General features: G+C 28.7%; 3 protein-coding genes across 3 annotated transcripts; 1 reads left to right on the top strand and 2 right to left on the bottom strand.

Moving 5' to 3' along the window:
* Positions 1–816: 816 nt before the first annotated feature.
* On the top strand, positions 817–1,383 carry PmUG01_01025600 (glycosyltransferase family 28 protein, putative; the record flags this gene model as incomplete). The annotated part of the gene is made up of 1 exon (XM_029008491.1): positions 817–1,383. One exon carries the CDS (start codon positions 817–819, stop codon positions 1,381–1,383), a length of 567 nt encoding a protein of 188 aa, XP_028860045.1.
* A 1,573-nt stretch (positions 1,384–2,956) lies between these two features.
* Positions 2,957–5,233, bottom strand: PmUG01_01025500 (DnaJ protein, putative; the record flags this gene model as incomplete). Its single annotated transcript, XM_029008490.1, has 1 exon — positions 2,957–5,233. One exon carries the CDS (start codon positions 5,231–5,233, stop codon positions 2,957–2,959), a length of 2,277 nt encoding a protein of 758 aa, XP_028860044.1.
* A 4,513-nt stretch (positions 5,234–9,746) lies between these two features.
* Positions 9,747–14,142, bottom strand: PmUG01_01025400 (kinesin-like protein, putative; the record flags this gene model as incomplete). The annotated part of the gene is made up of 6 exons (XM_029008489.1): positions 9,747–11,594; positions 11,918–12,043; positions 12,253–12,487; positions 12,700–13,348; positions 13,728–13,895; positions 14,094–14,142. The coding sequence occupies 6 exons, from the start codon at positions 14,140–14,142 to the stop codon at positions 9,747–9,749; spliced, it is 3,075 nt and encodes a 1,024-aa protein (XP_028860043.1).
* Between the last annotated feature and the right edge of the window lie 1,951 nt (positions 14,143–16,093).

Here is a 16,093-nt window from a genome sequence, read left to right as displayed (position 1 = left end):
ATAACATTTTTACACCATACAATCGATATAATATTTTTAATAACACAGATACTTCATAAAAATAAAGTTTATATTTCGAAATAAGAAAAAGTAAAATACAGAAAAAAGGGAAAATAGAGTAAATAAGGAAAATTAAAATAAACCAATATAATGTAATGTACATCAAAAAGAACTAGTAGGAATAATTGTACAAGAAAAAATAAAAAAAATAAAAATCATTGTATATCAAAATTCCAATTAAAAAATAAAGCTACAGATATGTTTGAAGCTCCAGAGAATGACTTCTTCCTTTTAAATGTTTCGAAAATTACCGGTAAAATTTAAAATATATATCCTCCCTTAGAAGTTCTATATTTTCTTTTGTTAAAGTGCAGGTAACTATGTACATACGTATGTGTGTGTTTTAAACACTGATAAGGAAAAAAGCTAGGTCCATTTAAAAATTTTAAGAGGAATATATTTCATTGGGAGTTTACTGAGTACTAGTGTAAAAATATAGTGATACCTTAAATATTCTGTATACTCTAAAGATTACCAACGCATATGTAAACACGTAAAATTAAAAATGAAACATTTTCATGTGTCTTAAGGAGGGTAAGAAGCTCATAAAAATAAAGTTATCGCATATACATTAGTTATGTTCAAATTAGATATATACACATTAGTTACGTATAAATTTGTAGGTAATATCTCATACAAATATAGCTCGAAAAAAAAAAAAATAACAAAATATATTAACAAATCAGAATAAATTAACGGAACAAAGTATATTAACAAGTCAGAATAAGTTAACAAATCAGAATAGGTAAATTAAGGATGTACTTATTTGTCACGGTCGGGTCGCATAAATTCGATGAGCTGATCGAATATATGGACAAGGAAGAGTTTCACCATTTTTTAAAAAAATTAGGCTTCGCACAGATGACCATGCAAATTGGGAGTAGCTCTTATATACCAAAATTAATATATAAGAACAACAAGAACAACAACATCAATAGCAACAACAAAAAGGAGGAGGACGACGACAATGGATATAATTTATTGAAAAAAGTAAAGTATTTTACTTACCAGAATGATCTTAATAAATTTTATGATAAAGCAGATTTAATTGTAAGTCATGGAGGAGCTGGGACAACATTCGAATGCTTAAGAAAAAATAAAAAAATTTTACTTGTTGTTAATAAAAAGTTAATGAATAACCATCAAATGGAATTTGCTCATTTTATGGGCACGTCTAATTACGTTGAAATATGTATATCTTTAGAAACGTTAATGGAAAACATTTACACATGCTTAAAAAAGAAATCATATAGTGTTTTCCCAAAACCAAATAATACTGAAAGTTTCTTGCGCGATTTGCAAAAATTAATGCACGGGAGGTGAAGTAAATGGTGGTAGTGGTAGTGGTAGTGGCAGTTGGGGGAAAAAAACTACATGTCTTCATTTCGTATCATTTTTGTATATGTGTATGTGTTAAAAAATGCGTATAAAACATGCACACGTTCAGGTGATTAGTAGAAGTTCATATTAAAGGGGGAATAACGAAATTTGAAATTTGGGAAAATATATGCATATTGTTAATGATAAAGGTGGGACAATGAAAAAGAAAAAAAAAAAAAAAACAGCAAACAAGCAAGCAAAAGCAGACAGAATGACTACCTTACAGCCAGGCGAATTAATAGAGTGGTTTACAACCACCCTATGAGTGTGTTATTAAAAAAAAAAAAATATATTTTTCAAGTATCACATGTAAGTGTATACTACAAAGGTTAATACAAGAAAAGGAAAAAGTTGAATTAACATTAACGCATGACTACGTAGGCTTGTATGCGTAGGAAGGAAACGTAATATTATATATGGATGTACACAAAAATAAGTGGAATGGGATAAGAAAAAATTATAAACAAATCAAATATTTTAAACTTGAAAAGGCATAAAAATAAAATAACGAAGATAACTGCTTCATATGGAAAAGAAAAGAAAAAAAAAAAAAAAAGTAAAGAATACAATGTTGTATGAGTATGGTCTGTGCGTGCGCACAATTGTATTGGGGTGTAAAGGGCGATTTAAAACCACTAACAAAAAAGCGTTAAAAAAGCGACTGTCCTAACACACACACACATATATACGCACGTGCAAACATGTGTACGTATAAGTGCATATGCGTCGGGTATGCGTACATACATACATATATATATATATATATATATATATATATATATATATATACATATGTAGGGGTATATAAATATGTATGCATATATTATTCAAAGGATCTTCTCATGATGAAAAAAAAAAAAAAATAACTATGGAAAAATTAAAGAACCATAAGGAATAATAAGGAACACAGGAATAATAAGGAACAGTAAATAAAGGAATGAAAAGAAAAATTAAAGAAAGAGGGGAAAAATATCCTTTCTAAAAAACAAATGAAGCATAATATTTTTTTTTTTATCAACATTTATAATATAACAAGCATATCCTCAAAAGATTAGAAAAGATACAATTATACAATAAATTACTTCAGCATTTAACAAATTTCTTTTTAAACACTTTCGTGCTCACATTTTTTTTTTTCCTTTGTTGTTCCACTAGCACAGTCTATTCCTCCATCTCCTCCCATTTTGACTTATGGGTAATTGTAACGAACCCTTCATTTTATTAAATAATACATCTCCTCGTTTTTCCACAATAACAAAGCTATCCTATGTTTGTTTTCCGCCACTTAACCGTCTGTTTATCATTACCCACCCCTTTTTTAATATGTATATCCTTTTTGTTTATTTACCCTTTTTATGGAGTTCCAAATGTATCGCTTCTTAATTCAGTAACATTGTCACAACACACTGTTGTCTTTTCCTATGTGTAACAAAGAGGATCAGCAAAACGTATGCTACTTTATTTCTTTTCTTTTTTATCCTTCAAATAGGGTGGTGGAGTGAACAAATGATCATTATTATATAAATTCTCTTTTATACATGTCTTCTTTTTCTACACCCTTTTCTGCTCCCTTCTCAGACTCCTCTTCCGCAAATGCCTGTTCTACTGCCTTCATAAGAACACTTTCAAAAAGTTTATTAACATCAAAATCTTTCGATTCACACATATCCTTTTTCGTCTTGGATAATCTTAACATAATTTTCCCTAAAACTTTTAACCCTCTAGCTCTCTTTAATCGAATATTGATATCTACACCTTCATCCCGCAAAACTTTTTCAGCTACTTGTCTGACTGTTGTTTCGATATCCCATAGAACTACCTTCAGTACATTTCTTATAATAGTTCCGAAGGCTTCATTATTTTTTTTTTCAATTAACGCCTCTTTTTCAAAAAGTTTATTACTTTTACTATTGCTATGCTTCCCTCTGGAAGTGCTGTTCATACTTTCATTCTTATCATTGGTACTACTACTACTACTACCACTTTTTCCATGTTTATCATTTTTGTGCATACTAGAATTCACATCCTGCTTACTAGATGTACCAACAGATGAGGATGCGGTAGTACTTTCCTTTGTAGCATCATTATTGGGTGTATTTCCCTCTCCCCTATTACAATCTTCCCCCTCTTTACTTCCACTGCCACTACCACTACCACTACCACTACCATTACCACTACCACTACCATTACCACTACCACTACCATTACCACTACCACTACCATTACCACTACCACCACTATGCGCTTCCTTATTAGCAGTGAGTGCCTCCTTTTTTTGTTCCAATGTGTTGTAGTAATCGTTATATGCTGCCATCTTCTGCATGGTAAAAAACGTACTAATGATTGAGGATGCCACTCCAAAGCTATTCTGGACAGTCCGCTTAGATGCTTGTATGTTTGGTACAGCTGCTCCTACTCCCCATAAGGTTGTCACTTCAGCTATAAATGATGCAGATATGTTTCTATAAGTCCATCCAATAGATTCAAGAATAGAACTAGAAAAGGAAGATTCAAGTAAACATGTAATTTCATTTTCCATTTTATCATTCCATTTCGTATCATCATCTACATATGGTTGTAATTTATCTCTAAGTATAAGAGCTAATTCAACTTCTCTTTTCTTTTGTTCTATTTCCATTTCACTAATAAAATTATCATCCCTTAATTTCATATCTTCAATGGACATATTACCAGAAAATGCTAATTTTATAAAGTAAGCTACTCTTAAAGTACCAATATAATCAGCTAATTCTTCTGAACTATATAGCATCATAAAGAGAAGAGCTGGATCTATAATAACCATATCTTTAGTTGCATTCAGACCATATTTATTATATTCCATTCTTTTTTCATCATCACTTAATACTTGATATGCTTCATTAATTTTCTGAAATTTTATTTTGGCTTCAGGATCATCCGCATTTTTATCTGGATGATATTTTAAAGCTAGCTTATAATATTTTGACTTTATTTCGCTAGCTGTAGCATTGGGTTTAACCTCCAAAATGTCATAATATGTAGTATCCACACATATGTTTGGTACATCCACTGATGAAGTGAATGCAGTAGATGTGTTCATATTTGCTTCTAACCCAATTTTCATTTTACTACCCTTTTTGGAAGCTCTTCCATTCGGAAATACCTTTTTAACTTCTTCATCCAAATGATATCCTGTTTTATACTCATTACATATATTTGAATTATCAAGATGGGGCAGAAAATTGGAGATCCCCAACTGACTAAAGAATCCACTTTCTTTGTTACTACTATTTCCATTGTTATTACCACTATTTTTGCCATTCCTTTTATCATTACTGTTACCACTACTTTTATCATTACTGTTACCACTACTTTTATCATTACTGTTACCACTACTTTTATCATTACTTTTATCATTACTATAATTATTATTATTTTTTTTTTCCTTATGTTTTTTACCAATCCTCCATTTACTACTACCTTTACTATCACTATGTTCCTTACTTCCACTACTGCTACTACGATTTTTCGTATCCGAACTATTTTTAATTTTTTCTGTAAAATGCAATTTTCCTTCATATTTAAACCTGTATTGATCTTTTTCATCTGGGATATTTTCTCTCATCTTTCCATCATTCCTATTATTATTGCTACTAAATACAGCCGATGAGCTCTTAGTACTCGTTGCAGCTGCAGCTGCAGTTGTTATATTAGCAGAAATATTCGAGGAGCTATTCCCCTCCACGTTTGTTGACATGGAGCTGGGGCTCCCGAACCAGCTCCCATAGTCCGTGAAGAAGTTCCAGTTGGACATACTCCTCCGCGGTTTCGTTGGCCCTGATTGGAGGTAAGTAACTAACGTTTTACAATGTTCTTCAATATGTTTCAATATGTTTCAATATCTTTCAATATTTTTCAATATCTTTCAATATTTTTCGACTTGTTTTTTCCCTTCGTTTTCCCACGCTTCCCGTTTATGTTCCGCTAAGCTTGACGACTTAACTTACGATTTCCCCCCTTCCGCGATTCGTTTACTCTGTATTTACCAAAAAATGTAGAAACGTAACAACGGAAAAGGGCATAAAAAAAAAAAAATTAAATTAAATTAAAAGTAAGAAAAAATAAGAAGAAATATGAAGAAATAAGAAAAAATATGAAAAAATAAGAAAAAATAAGAAGAAATAAGAAGAAATAAGAAGAAATAAGAAGAAATAAGAAGAAATAAAAAGAAATAAGAAGAAATAAGAAAAAATAAGAAAAAATAAGAAAAAATAAGAAAAAATAAGAAAAAATAAGAAAAAATAAGAAAAAATAAGAAAAAATAAGAAAAAATAAAATAATAAAATAATTTCCCTCCACTGGTGAAATAATGTACAGGGGTGTTACACTTTTATAATCACTTGAAAATGATAACATGAAATAAAATAGACATTATATCATTTGTACCACTAAAGCTGCATTTATTTCTATCTAATTATTAAGCCCTTTCTCTTTTCCCTCTATGTTTAAAGGGGCAGAAAAATGGAGCATATCACAACAATAATAAAAAAAAGAAATGAATAAAAGGAAAAGGAAAAATTGGAAAAGAAAAATTGGAAAGGAAAAATTGGAAAAGAAAAAATGGAAAGGAACAAATGGAAAAGAAAAATTGGAAAGGAAAAATTGGAAAAGAAAAAATGGAAAGGAACAAATGGAAAAGAAAAAATGGAAAAGAAAAAATGGAAAAGAAAAAATGGAAAGGAAAAAACGGAAAAGCAAAATTGATGCACAGAAAGAATATGAAAAAAATGGCAAAAAAAAAAAAAAAAAAAAATTGTTTGCTCTTTTATTTTACAAAAATGTAAATGTGCTTGTATAATAGTTTATAAAAAGAGTTTGGCAGGTCTAAAGACACTGCATATTCCGCTCCATCAACTACACTAAGACGTCGCTCTGTCGAGGAGTACTCAGGTAAAGTTACATATAGATGCACGCATTTGTACGGATAGAAGCATAAATACAAACGTACATACATACATACATACGTAATACATGCATATATATATGTACGTTCATGTATGCATATTTACATATGTATGCATTTACTTACATTTGTGCATTGTTCATATATGTTTTCATGTGAGTATATATATACATACATACATACATACATATTTTAAATATATAAGTACAATACATACATATATGTACGTATATGCAATAATTTTACGTACGTATTATTTCTTATAATATATTCGGACTAAAAAAATATGCTTTTCTTTATGCCCTGAGCACTCAACATAAATATGGCCAAGCAGCTATTGTACGGAAACACAAACGAAATAGTATATAAAAGAATAACCTTTAAAATGAATTATATTTTTTCTTCTTTTCCCTCTTCCTATTTTAAGGACTTAAGTACATGGTTTGAAGTTGCGTGTATGATGAAGCAGTCATATTTGTACAAGCATACATATATATATATATATGTATATGTATATATATATATATATATATATATATATATATATATATGTATATGCATATATGTATATGTATATATGTATATGTATATATGTATGTATATGTACATATATGTACGTACGTGTATTAATAGAGAAAAAAATTAGAAAAAAACATATATAAAAAAGCTATTTAAAATAAAAATTTTACAAATTGAACAAATTAAACAAATTAAACAAATTGAACAAATTGAACAAATTGAACAAATTGAACAAATTGAACAAATTGAACAAATTGAACAAATTGAACAAATTGAACAAGTTGAACAAATTGAACAAATTGAACAAATTGAACAAATTGAACAAATTGAACAAATTGAACAAATATAATATATATAACATATATATGAAAAAATTAAAAAAAAATAAAAAACAAAAAAAAAATTGAAAAAAAAAAAGTATTTTTTATATGCCAAATTAGGAGGCGGCACTTACTAATTTGTTATTACCCCTCTTTTGATATGAAAATAAAATAAAAAATAAAATAAATAAGATAGTAAAATTAAGTATAATTAATATAATTAAGTAATGATTAAGTAATGATTAAGTAATATTTAAGGATGATTAAGTAATGATTAAGTAATATTTAAGGATGATTAAGTAATGATTAAGTAATATTTAAGGATGATTAAGTAATGATTACGTAATATTTAAGGATGGTTAAGTACGAATAAGCACGAATGCGTAGGATAACGTACGAATAGGTAACGATGAGATGTATATAATAAATTTTAAGTTGTAGAAAATTTTTGTTTTCCATTTTCCTTTTTTTAAAGGTAAAAAATTTGACAAATGATTTTAAACGTTAATGTTTATTTTATAAGACTATGCGCTAACCCCATTAATTAATCTTTTTTTTTTTTTTTACGTTTTATATCGAGCTCTTTCATCATATTTAAAAAAAAAAAAAAAAAAAAAAAAGAGGGTTCATTTCATATTTTACAAGTATATACTACTACAAAGTGATGCTATTTGTGAAGAATAATTTTCATTAGATAATTACTTGTTATGTATATATATATATATATATATACATATATATACATATATGTGTATAGATATGTATGAGTATATATTTAAGTATGTACATATCTACACGCATAATGTAATGAATCTTACATTTTGCCTATAATTATGTTATATGTACACAGTTGGACTTCACGAAGAAGGCCTATGTACATAACATTTTAATCGTCCGAAGCTGTTAAATCATATATTATGTACGTTTATATATATATATATATATATATATATATATATATATATATATATGTACGTATATTAAATGATTAAATATGGTGTTAAGCGTTGGCAGCGTGCAACAAATGACGCCTTGAATGCCTTCATATAACGAAGTTAAAATATTGCATTCATGAAAATATTAGTATACATACGTATACATATACTTGTAAATATTTATATAAATTTACATGTACGTAATTTCCTGCTGAAGTACGTTTTGCTCTTTTATGTTGGCGCAAAAGTTTAAAAGTTTTCAAATAAACCTCTTTGCAAATGTATATATGTATATTTATATTTATTTATTCATTTTTTTGATGCAAAAAAAATAAACAGTGAAAAAAAAAAAAAAAAAAAAGGAATATCTAATTTGCAAAATTAATCAAAAAAAAAAAAAAAAAATAGTACTTTTCATTTATTTGGCAAAGTTAAAAGAAGAAAAATATTTAGCTAATCGAATATCAGTATAAGCGTTCGCACTTACTGAAAAATGGAAAAAGTTAAAAGAAAAAATTAACCATAAAAGAGATGTAAAAATTGTATGAAATTTATGCGAAAATGCCGCAAAATTGATGCAAAATTGATGCCAAATTAATGCCAAATTGATGCCAAATTAATGCCAAATTGATGCCAAATTAAAGCCAAATTGATGCCAAATTAATGCCAAATTGATGCCAAATTAATGCCAAATTGCTCTTTTAATGATCTATATTGGTTTGCCCATCTTTTGTGTTTTTTATTTTTTATTTTATTATTTTTTCATTGCTTATATTCGACACAATATATTTGGGAAGCAACGAAAAATAAAATATGCGCACGTCTATGCGGCAGTTATACTACTTTTACTTTAAACTGTCGAAAGTTTGTACGCATGTGGATGTTATGTGTGTTTATATGTACAGAAATATATATATATACATACATATGCGCATATGTACACCTAATTAAATATGTACACGCTTGAATAAACGTATGTGCAAATATATATAACATAGCAAATGTGCTTTACCTGCGCTTCATAATTATACGCAGAGGGAAAAACATGTAGACGAGCTCGTCTGATGTTTTATTCAAAGAGATTTTAGCTGTTTAAAAAAAAAAAAAAAAAAAGCCTATCTTGAAAATATTATTATTACATGCCATTTTGTAAAACAGGAAATAAGGAAAACATTTAAATGAAATTTTTTTTTTTGTATGTAAAAGCCTTAACATGAGAAAAAAAAAAAAAGGGGGGGGGGTCAAATTTTTGTGCTCTGTTGTATGTGTAAGTATACGTGCATATATATATACATGTGTACGTGTGGATATGTAAAATAATAAGAAAATATGCTACTACGGTAGTAGCAGTATAGTGGATATGCTGTAAAAATAAAAGGATAGTAAGGCGTTAAAGAAGAAGTCGAAGGGAGTGATACATTTACTCCGTTTGTACTGAAGGAGTGTCATACATATATATATATATATATATATATATATATATATATATATATATATATTTATATTTTTTTTTTTTATTTTTTTATTTTAATATGGTCCTTCCTGACCTCTCCTTTTTTTCAATTTTCTTATTGGTTTCTTTTCTTGTCTTTATCGAGCTATGGACAAGCTTCTCGATTTTAATATTCTATTTTTTATTTTAGTAGCTAAGGATTCCACTGTGACCTCATCAAAATTATTAAAGTTAATAGGTGAAGCAGGGTTTATAGTAACCGCTTTTGTTGTTTCTTCATCCCCTTTACTTAAATATGATTGATCGTTTATAACAATTTTCTGTTCAGTATTTTTCTTATTATATATTTCCTTGTGAATGTTATCACAACGTGGAGACCTAGTTTTAGCAGTTTGATATTCTTTCATTAAAATGTTTTTATTTACTAGCTGTTCCTCGTTTGAGTTACTCGTATTTTTTTTTTGAAATGTATTAACTGTAAAATTATTTTTGTTTATTTCTTTCAGATTTAAATTGATATTTTCTCTTTTTATATTTTTATTGCATAACGTATTTACATTTTTAAGGACATGTTCATTATGTTGATTATACGTAATATGTGAAACATTTTTATCATAAAAATTCGTTTTCGTATTTTTTACTTGCTTGACTTGTTCATGATTTTGCTTGTCATGTTGGCCCATTTGTACCTGTGCAGAATTTAGGGCGGAATTATGTTCATATTTATGTTCATATTTATGTTCGTATTCATGTTCATAATTATGTTCATAATTATGTTCATAATTTATTAACTCTTGTGTGCAAAATTTGCGGAGATTTTTTACATGGTCAGGTGATTTATTATGCACAAATTCTTCTTTGTATTTTTTTTTTTCATTAAAAGAGTAGTATTTTGTGTATTGTTTACCTTTTTCTGGCTTATTTTCATTCATTTGGTAAGTGTCGATCATAGTGTAGTTCTTTTTCACACGACAATTTACACCGTTATTACTCCTATTACTATTACTATTACTATTGCTGTTACTATTACTATTACTATTGCTGTTACTATTACTGTTACTATTACTGTTACTATTACTATTACTGTTACTATTACTATTGCTATTGTTGATGTTACTATTACTGCTTGGTATGTATGTGCCAGCTTGTAGATCGTTTGAGCTGACCAAGTCAGGCAAATTCTTTTCAATTTTTTGTTGGTCATCATTTTCACCTTCCCTTTGCACACTTGAAAGATTATTTGAAACATTTTCCTTTTCGAAATTTCTTGCCTGTTCATATTTCTCTACAGGGAAAAACGGTTTGTTATTATTTAAGCTGATTTGACGACTTCTTTGTCGTTCATGTATTTGTTCTTCATATTTGGAAGAAGCCGAATTGCAAATATTGAGGGAATTACAACTATCAGAAGAGTTAGTATTTAAAGTTCTAAAAAGAAATTCATTGATTTTTAAATAATTTTTATTTAATATTTTCAGTTTATTGTGATAATTATGTGTTTCCCTTTTCCAAAAAGCGCATTCGTTTTTCAGTTTAACAAGATCATTTTTTAATTGCTCTATAAGGAGTATTTTTTTTTTTTCTTCTCTCATTTGCTCATTTACCAATTCATGTGCAATATTTTTAAAAATATTGACTTTTTCATTATCTTTTTTTTTATTTAAAATATTAACAGCATGATGATCTTTATCATCATTTGAATAAATAAGAAATATCGTGGAATTATTCTTAGCATGCATATCATCCTTAGCATTTTTTTTGTCTTCTTCAATATTTGTATCATTTAAATCCTTTTTAGAGGAATCAAATACATCCCAACTTTTTTCTTCGTACTGATCTTTATTCTGAATACTCTTTTTATTCCCATCATGTGCAATCTTTTTGAAAAAATCTTCTTTATTTTCAGACTTAACATGAATTAGCTGCTTTCTTTTGCTTTTTATTTTTTTGCAATCACTGGCCATGATAAGCGTTGAGCTGGTTAGCTAAAAGGTGGGGAAAAAGGGCGCGCTCACTTGTCTAATCGGAATTTACACATACATCATACACTCTACATATACACTCTACATATACACTCTACATATACACTCTACATATGCACTCTACATATACGCTCCACACCTTTATTCCTTTATTTTTTTTTTTTTTTTTTTGATAAATACATGATGAACATAGAAACATAATTTAAAAGCGCCATTACTTCAATGCGCCCTGTGTACTTGTATACATATGAGTGTGTTTTCATGTGTGCATGTTTGTGTGTACATATATATACGCAATATTCATAAATCGATCATAATTTTCTTACACTCTTTTGGCTTATTCTGGGGTTGAAGCAAAAAATGAGGCAAACTCCACAGGTCTTCTGAATGTAGTTAAAGAGCACTTTACACAAAACGCTTTGACGTTTATCCGATTCGTCTAAATTTCCCATCTACAAAGGGAGCAAAAGAGGAGAAGTGGATGAGCAGAAACATCCACTAACGACTGTGCAATTAATGAACAACGAATGAGCAAAAAATGGACAATCGTATGAGTGGAACTGCCTCCATCGAGCAATTCCTATACTCGTGGCAAAAAAGGCATAGGTACATGTGGGGACTTAAAGTATTTAAAAAAAAAAAAAAAAAAAAAAAAGGTTACTTGCATTTTTCTCAACATCTTATTAAGAGATGTAAGAGATGAATTCAAAAATTTACTAGATGTTTTATCATTTTTACTTGCACTTTTATTTGTGTTAAATTCTTCTCGTTCACATCCAACCAAGTCCACTAGTGTTAGTACGCCATAGTACTCCCTAATTGTTTCAATGCCGTTATTAACTGTGGAGTCAGAAATTTTTACAAAAAACTGAATGATCGCATGGGACCTGCTTGACCTGATGAGGAGGTGGTAAAAAGTCATTTTAGTATTACAAATATCATGGCAAATATCGTTACACATATGCATGAACATATGCATGAACATATGCATGAACGTGTGCATGAACGTGTGCAAGAACGTGTGCAAGAACATATGTATATACATGTTCACGCCTGTATATACAGACACGTGAATGCCTATTCACACGCGCGCCTGCTTTTGCCGGACCGCATATTCTGGGAAGTAGCCTCGACATTTCGGAGCAAACATGCGGTATCAATTATTTTTTTGGCCATTTCATAATTCTTTATATTGACAACTTTATAAGTATATCTAATAGTCTTAAGGTAATGCTCTTCTGTGTAAAATTCGACGTTTTTTTCATTTAATGTAGATATGAGATCAATTAAAGTATCCCCTAATATTTCATATATGCTTAGATAAATTTTTTTTTTTTTATTCTTTGCAGTACATAATTTATATAAATTATAAACAAAATAATAGATGATACCATATTCATTATTTGATCCGAATAAAGTATATGTTTTACCACTGCCTGTTTGACCGTATGTTATTATAGTTTCTTTAAATCCTTCACAAACATTATTAACCATTATATGACCACCTATTTTATTAAAAATCATTTTATTATCATCATTTTCATCAAAAACTATATCGAAATTGTATTTCTCTATTTCAAAATCTTTATCAAAATATAAAGCAGTCTTATCATTAGGATCTGCATGCAATGTTGACTTTTCATGCTTTTCTAATTTTCTAATTCTAACTACAACATTTTCTAATTTCTTTTCATTCTTTCCTTCAGTTTTATTATTTTCCCTTATATCATTGTTTAAATCTTTTACGTCATTTCTTCCTGAATGATAAGGCGAAAAGTGAAGTACATATGTACAGGATATGCACTGTTTAGACAAGCGCTTCTAAAGCACTAGTAAGTGGCGGATGGCACACTGTTCATTTTGACATAGTGTAACGATATCCTTTCTGCTTTGTTAGTTAACATACGTACATATATATAGGGATATATACATGCATAAAGGGGCATACAAATACATGTACATATGCATGTATGAATCTTAGTTGTATGAAATATTTTGACCCCTTGCAGTGGCACTTCGTGTATAACTCTGCGTTGCATTGCATCAACGAGCGAGCATATATCTAGCATGCCCCTCTACTCTCTATGCCTACACTTCTTTTCCCCTTACCACGTACCATTTACGCTTATTTTATACTACCACTGCTACTAATACCACTGCTACTACTACCACTGCTACTACTACCACTGCTACTACTACCACTGCTACTACTACCACTGCTACTACTACCACTGCTACTACTACCACTGCTACTACTACCACTGCTACTACTACCACTGCTACTAATACCACTGCTAGTACTAACTCCGCTTTAAAAAAATACCGCAGCGCTAACGTGTATTTACGCATGAACACGAAATTTTGCTGAATTTGCATTGCGCGCAAAAGAAATGTAAACGTTTCGATTGGTACTATTTACAAAATATGGAGAAGCGTGTTTGGATTCGTTTGGTTTGGTTTGGTTTGGTTTTTCTATAATATAATTTTATTTTTTCCTCTAACTTGAATGCTTAGACGGAACCACAGATTCACTGTATGCCCTTTTATTCATCTTACACACCGATAAAATGAACAAAAAAAAAAAAAAAAAAAAAGGGGGGAGGGTTGTGGTGAAAAAATAAGTAGAAGCAAGGATGGCTTATATATTTATTATTTATATAAAAACAGATAAGTTTGACATATGTATGAATTAAATTTACATTAGGACAAATAGAAACGCTATAAATGCATTTTTATTTATTTTTCTTTCTCCTCCTTATTTTTTTTTCCCCTCCCCCTAAAAAACTTCCTAAAAATATTTACCCCTTTTACTGTAACAATAAATTAAAAGCAAAAATGAAAAGAACTAGTTTGTGCGTGGAAAGAGATGTTCTTTTTTCAGGTATTACGGGCAAGTAGGACATCTTTTTTTTTTTTTTTTTTTTTTTTTTTTAATTTACAATAAGAACGGCAATGCCTCCCATCATTGTGCTTTTGTGCAGTTTTGTACTTGCCTTTCTGAAGGCATTTCTACATATGTCTATGTGCAAAAGCGTATGTGTATATTCCTCGATGTTTTTCAAAAGCGTTAAATTTTCTTCCCTTTTTTCTTAAATGTTCCTCCTATTTTGCTATTTTTTTCCTGCTCTTTTTTCTTCATTTTTTGTTCTGCTTCTTAGTTTTTCTTCATTTTTTTTTCTGCTTCTTAGTTTTTCTTCATTTTTTGTTCTGCTTCTTAGTTTTTCTTCATTTTTTTTTCTGCTTAGTTTTTCTTCATTTTTTTTTTTTTTTTTTTTTTTTTTTCTTCTAAGTGCTCCTTTCACAGGAAGGCAATAGATATGCGTATTTTTTAATCCCTCGAAACATGACGATAAAAAGAAAAAATTAAGAATTCCAAACAATGTTTTGCTTTTTATGTGATATAAATTGAAAGAGAGAACGTCGGAAATACATGCATGTTTGCGATAATGAAAATGGAAACAGCTTATAGCAATAAAAGCAAAAAAAACAAACAAACAAAAAAAAATAATAGAGGTATATAGATAAATAAATAAAAAAGTATATAAAATGAATGAAGAATAAAACGAATGAGGAATAAAACGAATGAGGAATAAAACGAATGAGGAATAAAACGATTGAGGAATAAAACGATTGAGGAATAAAACGATTGAGGAATAAAACGATTGAGGAATAAAACGATTGAGGAATAAAACGATTGAGGAATAAAACGATTGAGGAATAAAACGATTGAGGAATAAAACGATTGAGGAATAAAACGATTGAGGAATAAAGCGAATGAGGAATAAAACGAACAAAAAATGAGTACATAAAATCTTGGCCAAGAGCAATTTTGCATTTCTTTTTGTGCTCCATTTCCCCCCATTCCAGGGCAACAACGGGAATATAATATTTCCTACATCAAAAAACTTATGCCTTATGAACGCATAAACAGGGATGAACATACGTCTACTATATGAACATATATGGTACGTGTATAAACCCTCGCATATATTATGTATCACAAACAGGGTTTTTCTTTGTCCTTTTAAATTTGAAGCAAACATTCTGGAGGGCACTGAAAAAGGCTATCTACACAGTACTGTGTTGTGGGGGGAGACAATGAAAAATTGAAAGCTCACATGATTTAAAAAAAAAAATAAAAATAAATAGATAAATAAATAGATAAACAAATATATAAACAAATAGATAAACAAATAGATAAACAGATAAATAAATAAATATATATATATATATATATATATATATATATATATATATATATATATATGCATATATAAATATATCAAATAGCTAAACAAATAGATAAATAAATAGATAAACAAATAGATAAACAAATAGATAAACAAATAAATATATATATATATATATGCATATATAAATATATCAAATAGCTAAACAAATAGATAAATAAATAGATAAACAAATAGATAAACAAATAGATAAACAAATAAATATATATATATATATATGCATATATAAATATATCAAATAGCTAAACAAAT

The sequence above is a fragment of the Plasmodium malariae genome (genome assembly GCF_900090045.1).
Source record: "Plasmodium malariae genome assembly, chromosome: 1".
Taxonomy (NCBI): Eukaryota; Apicomplexa; class Aconoidasida; order Haemosporida; family Plasmodiidae; genus Plasmodium; species Plasmodium malariae.
This window is presented reverse-complemented; position numbering and strand designations above follow the sequence as displayed.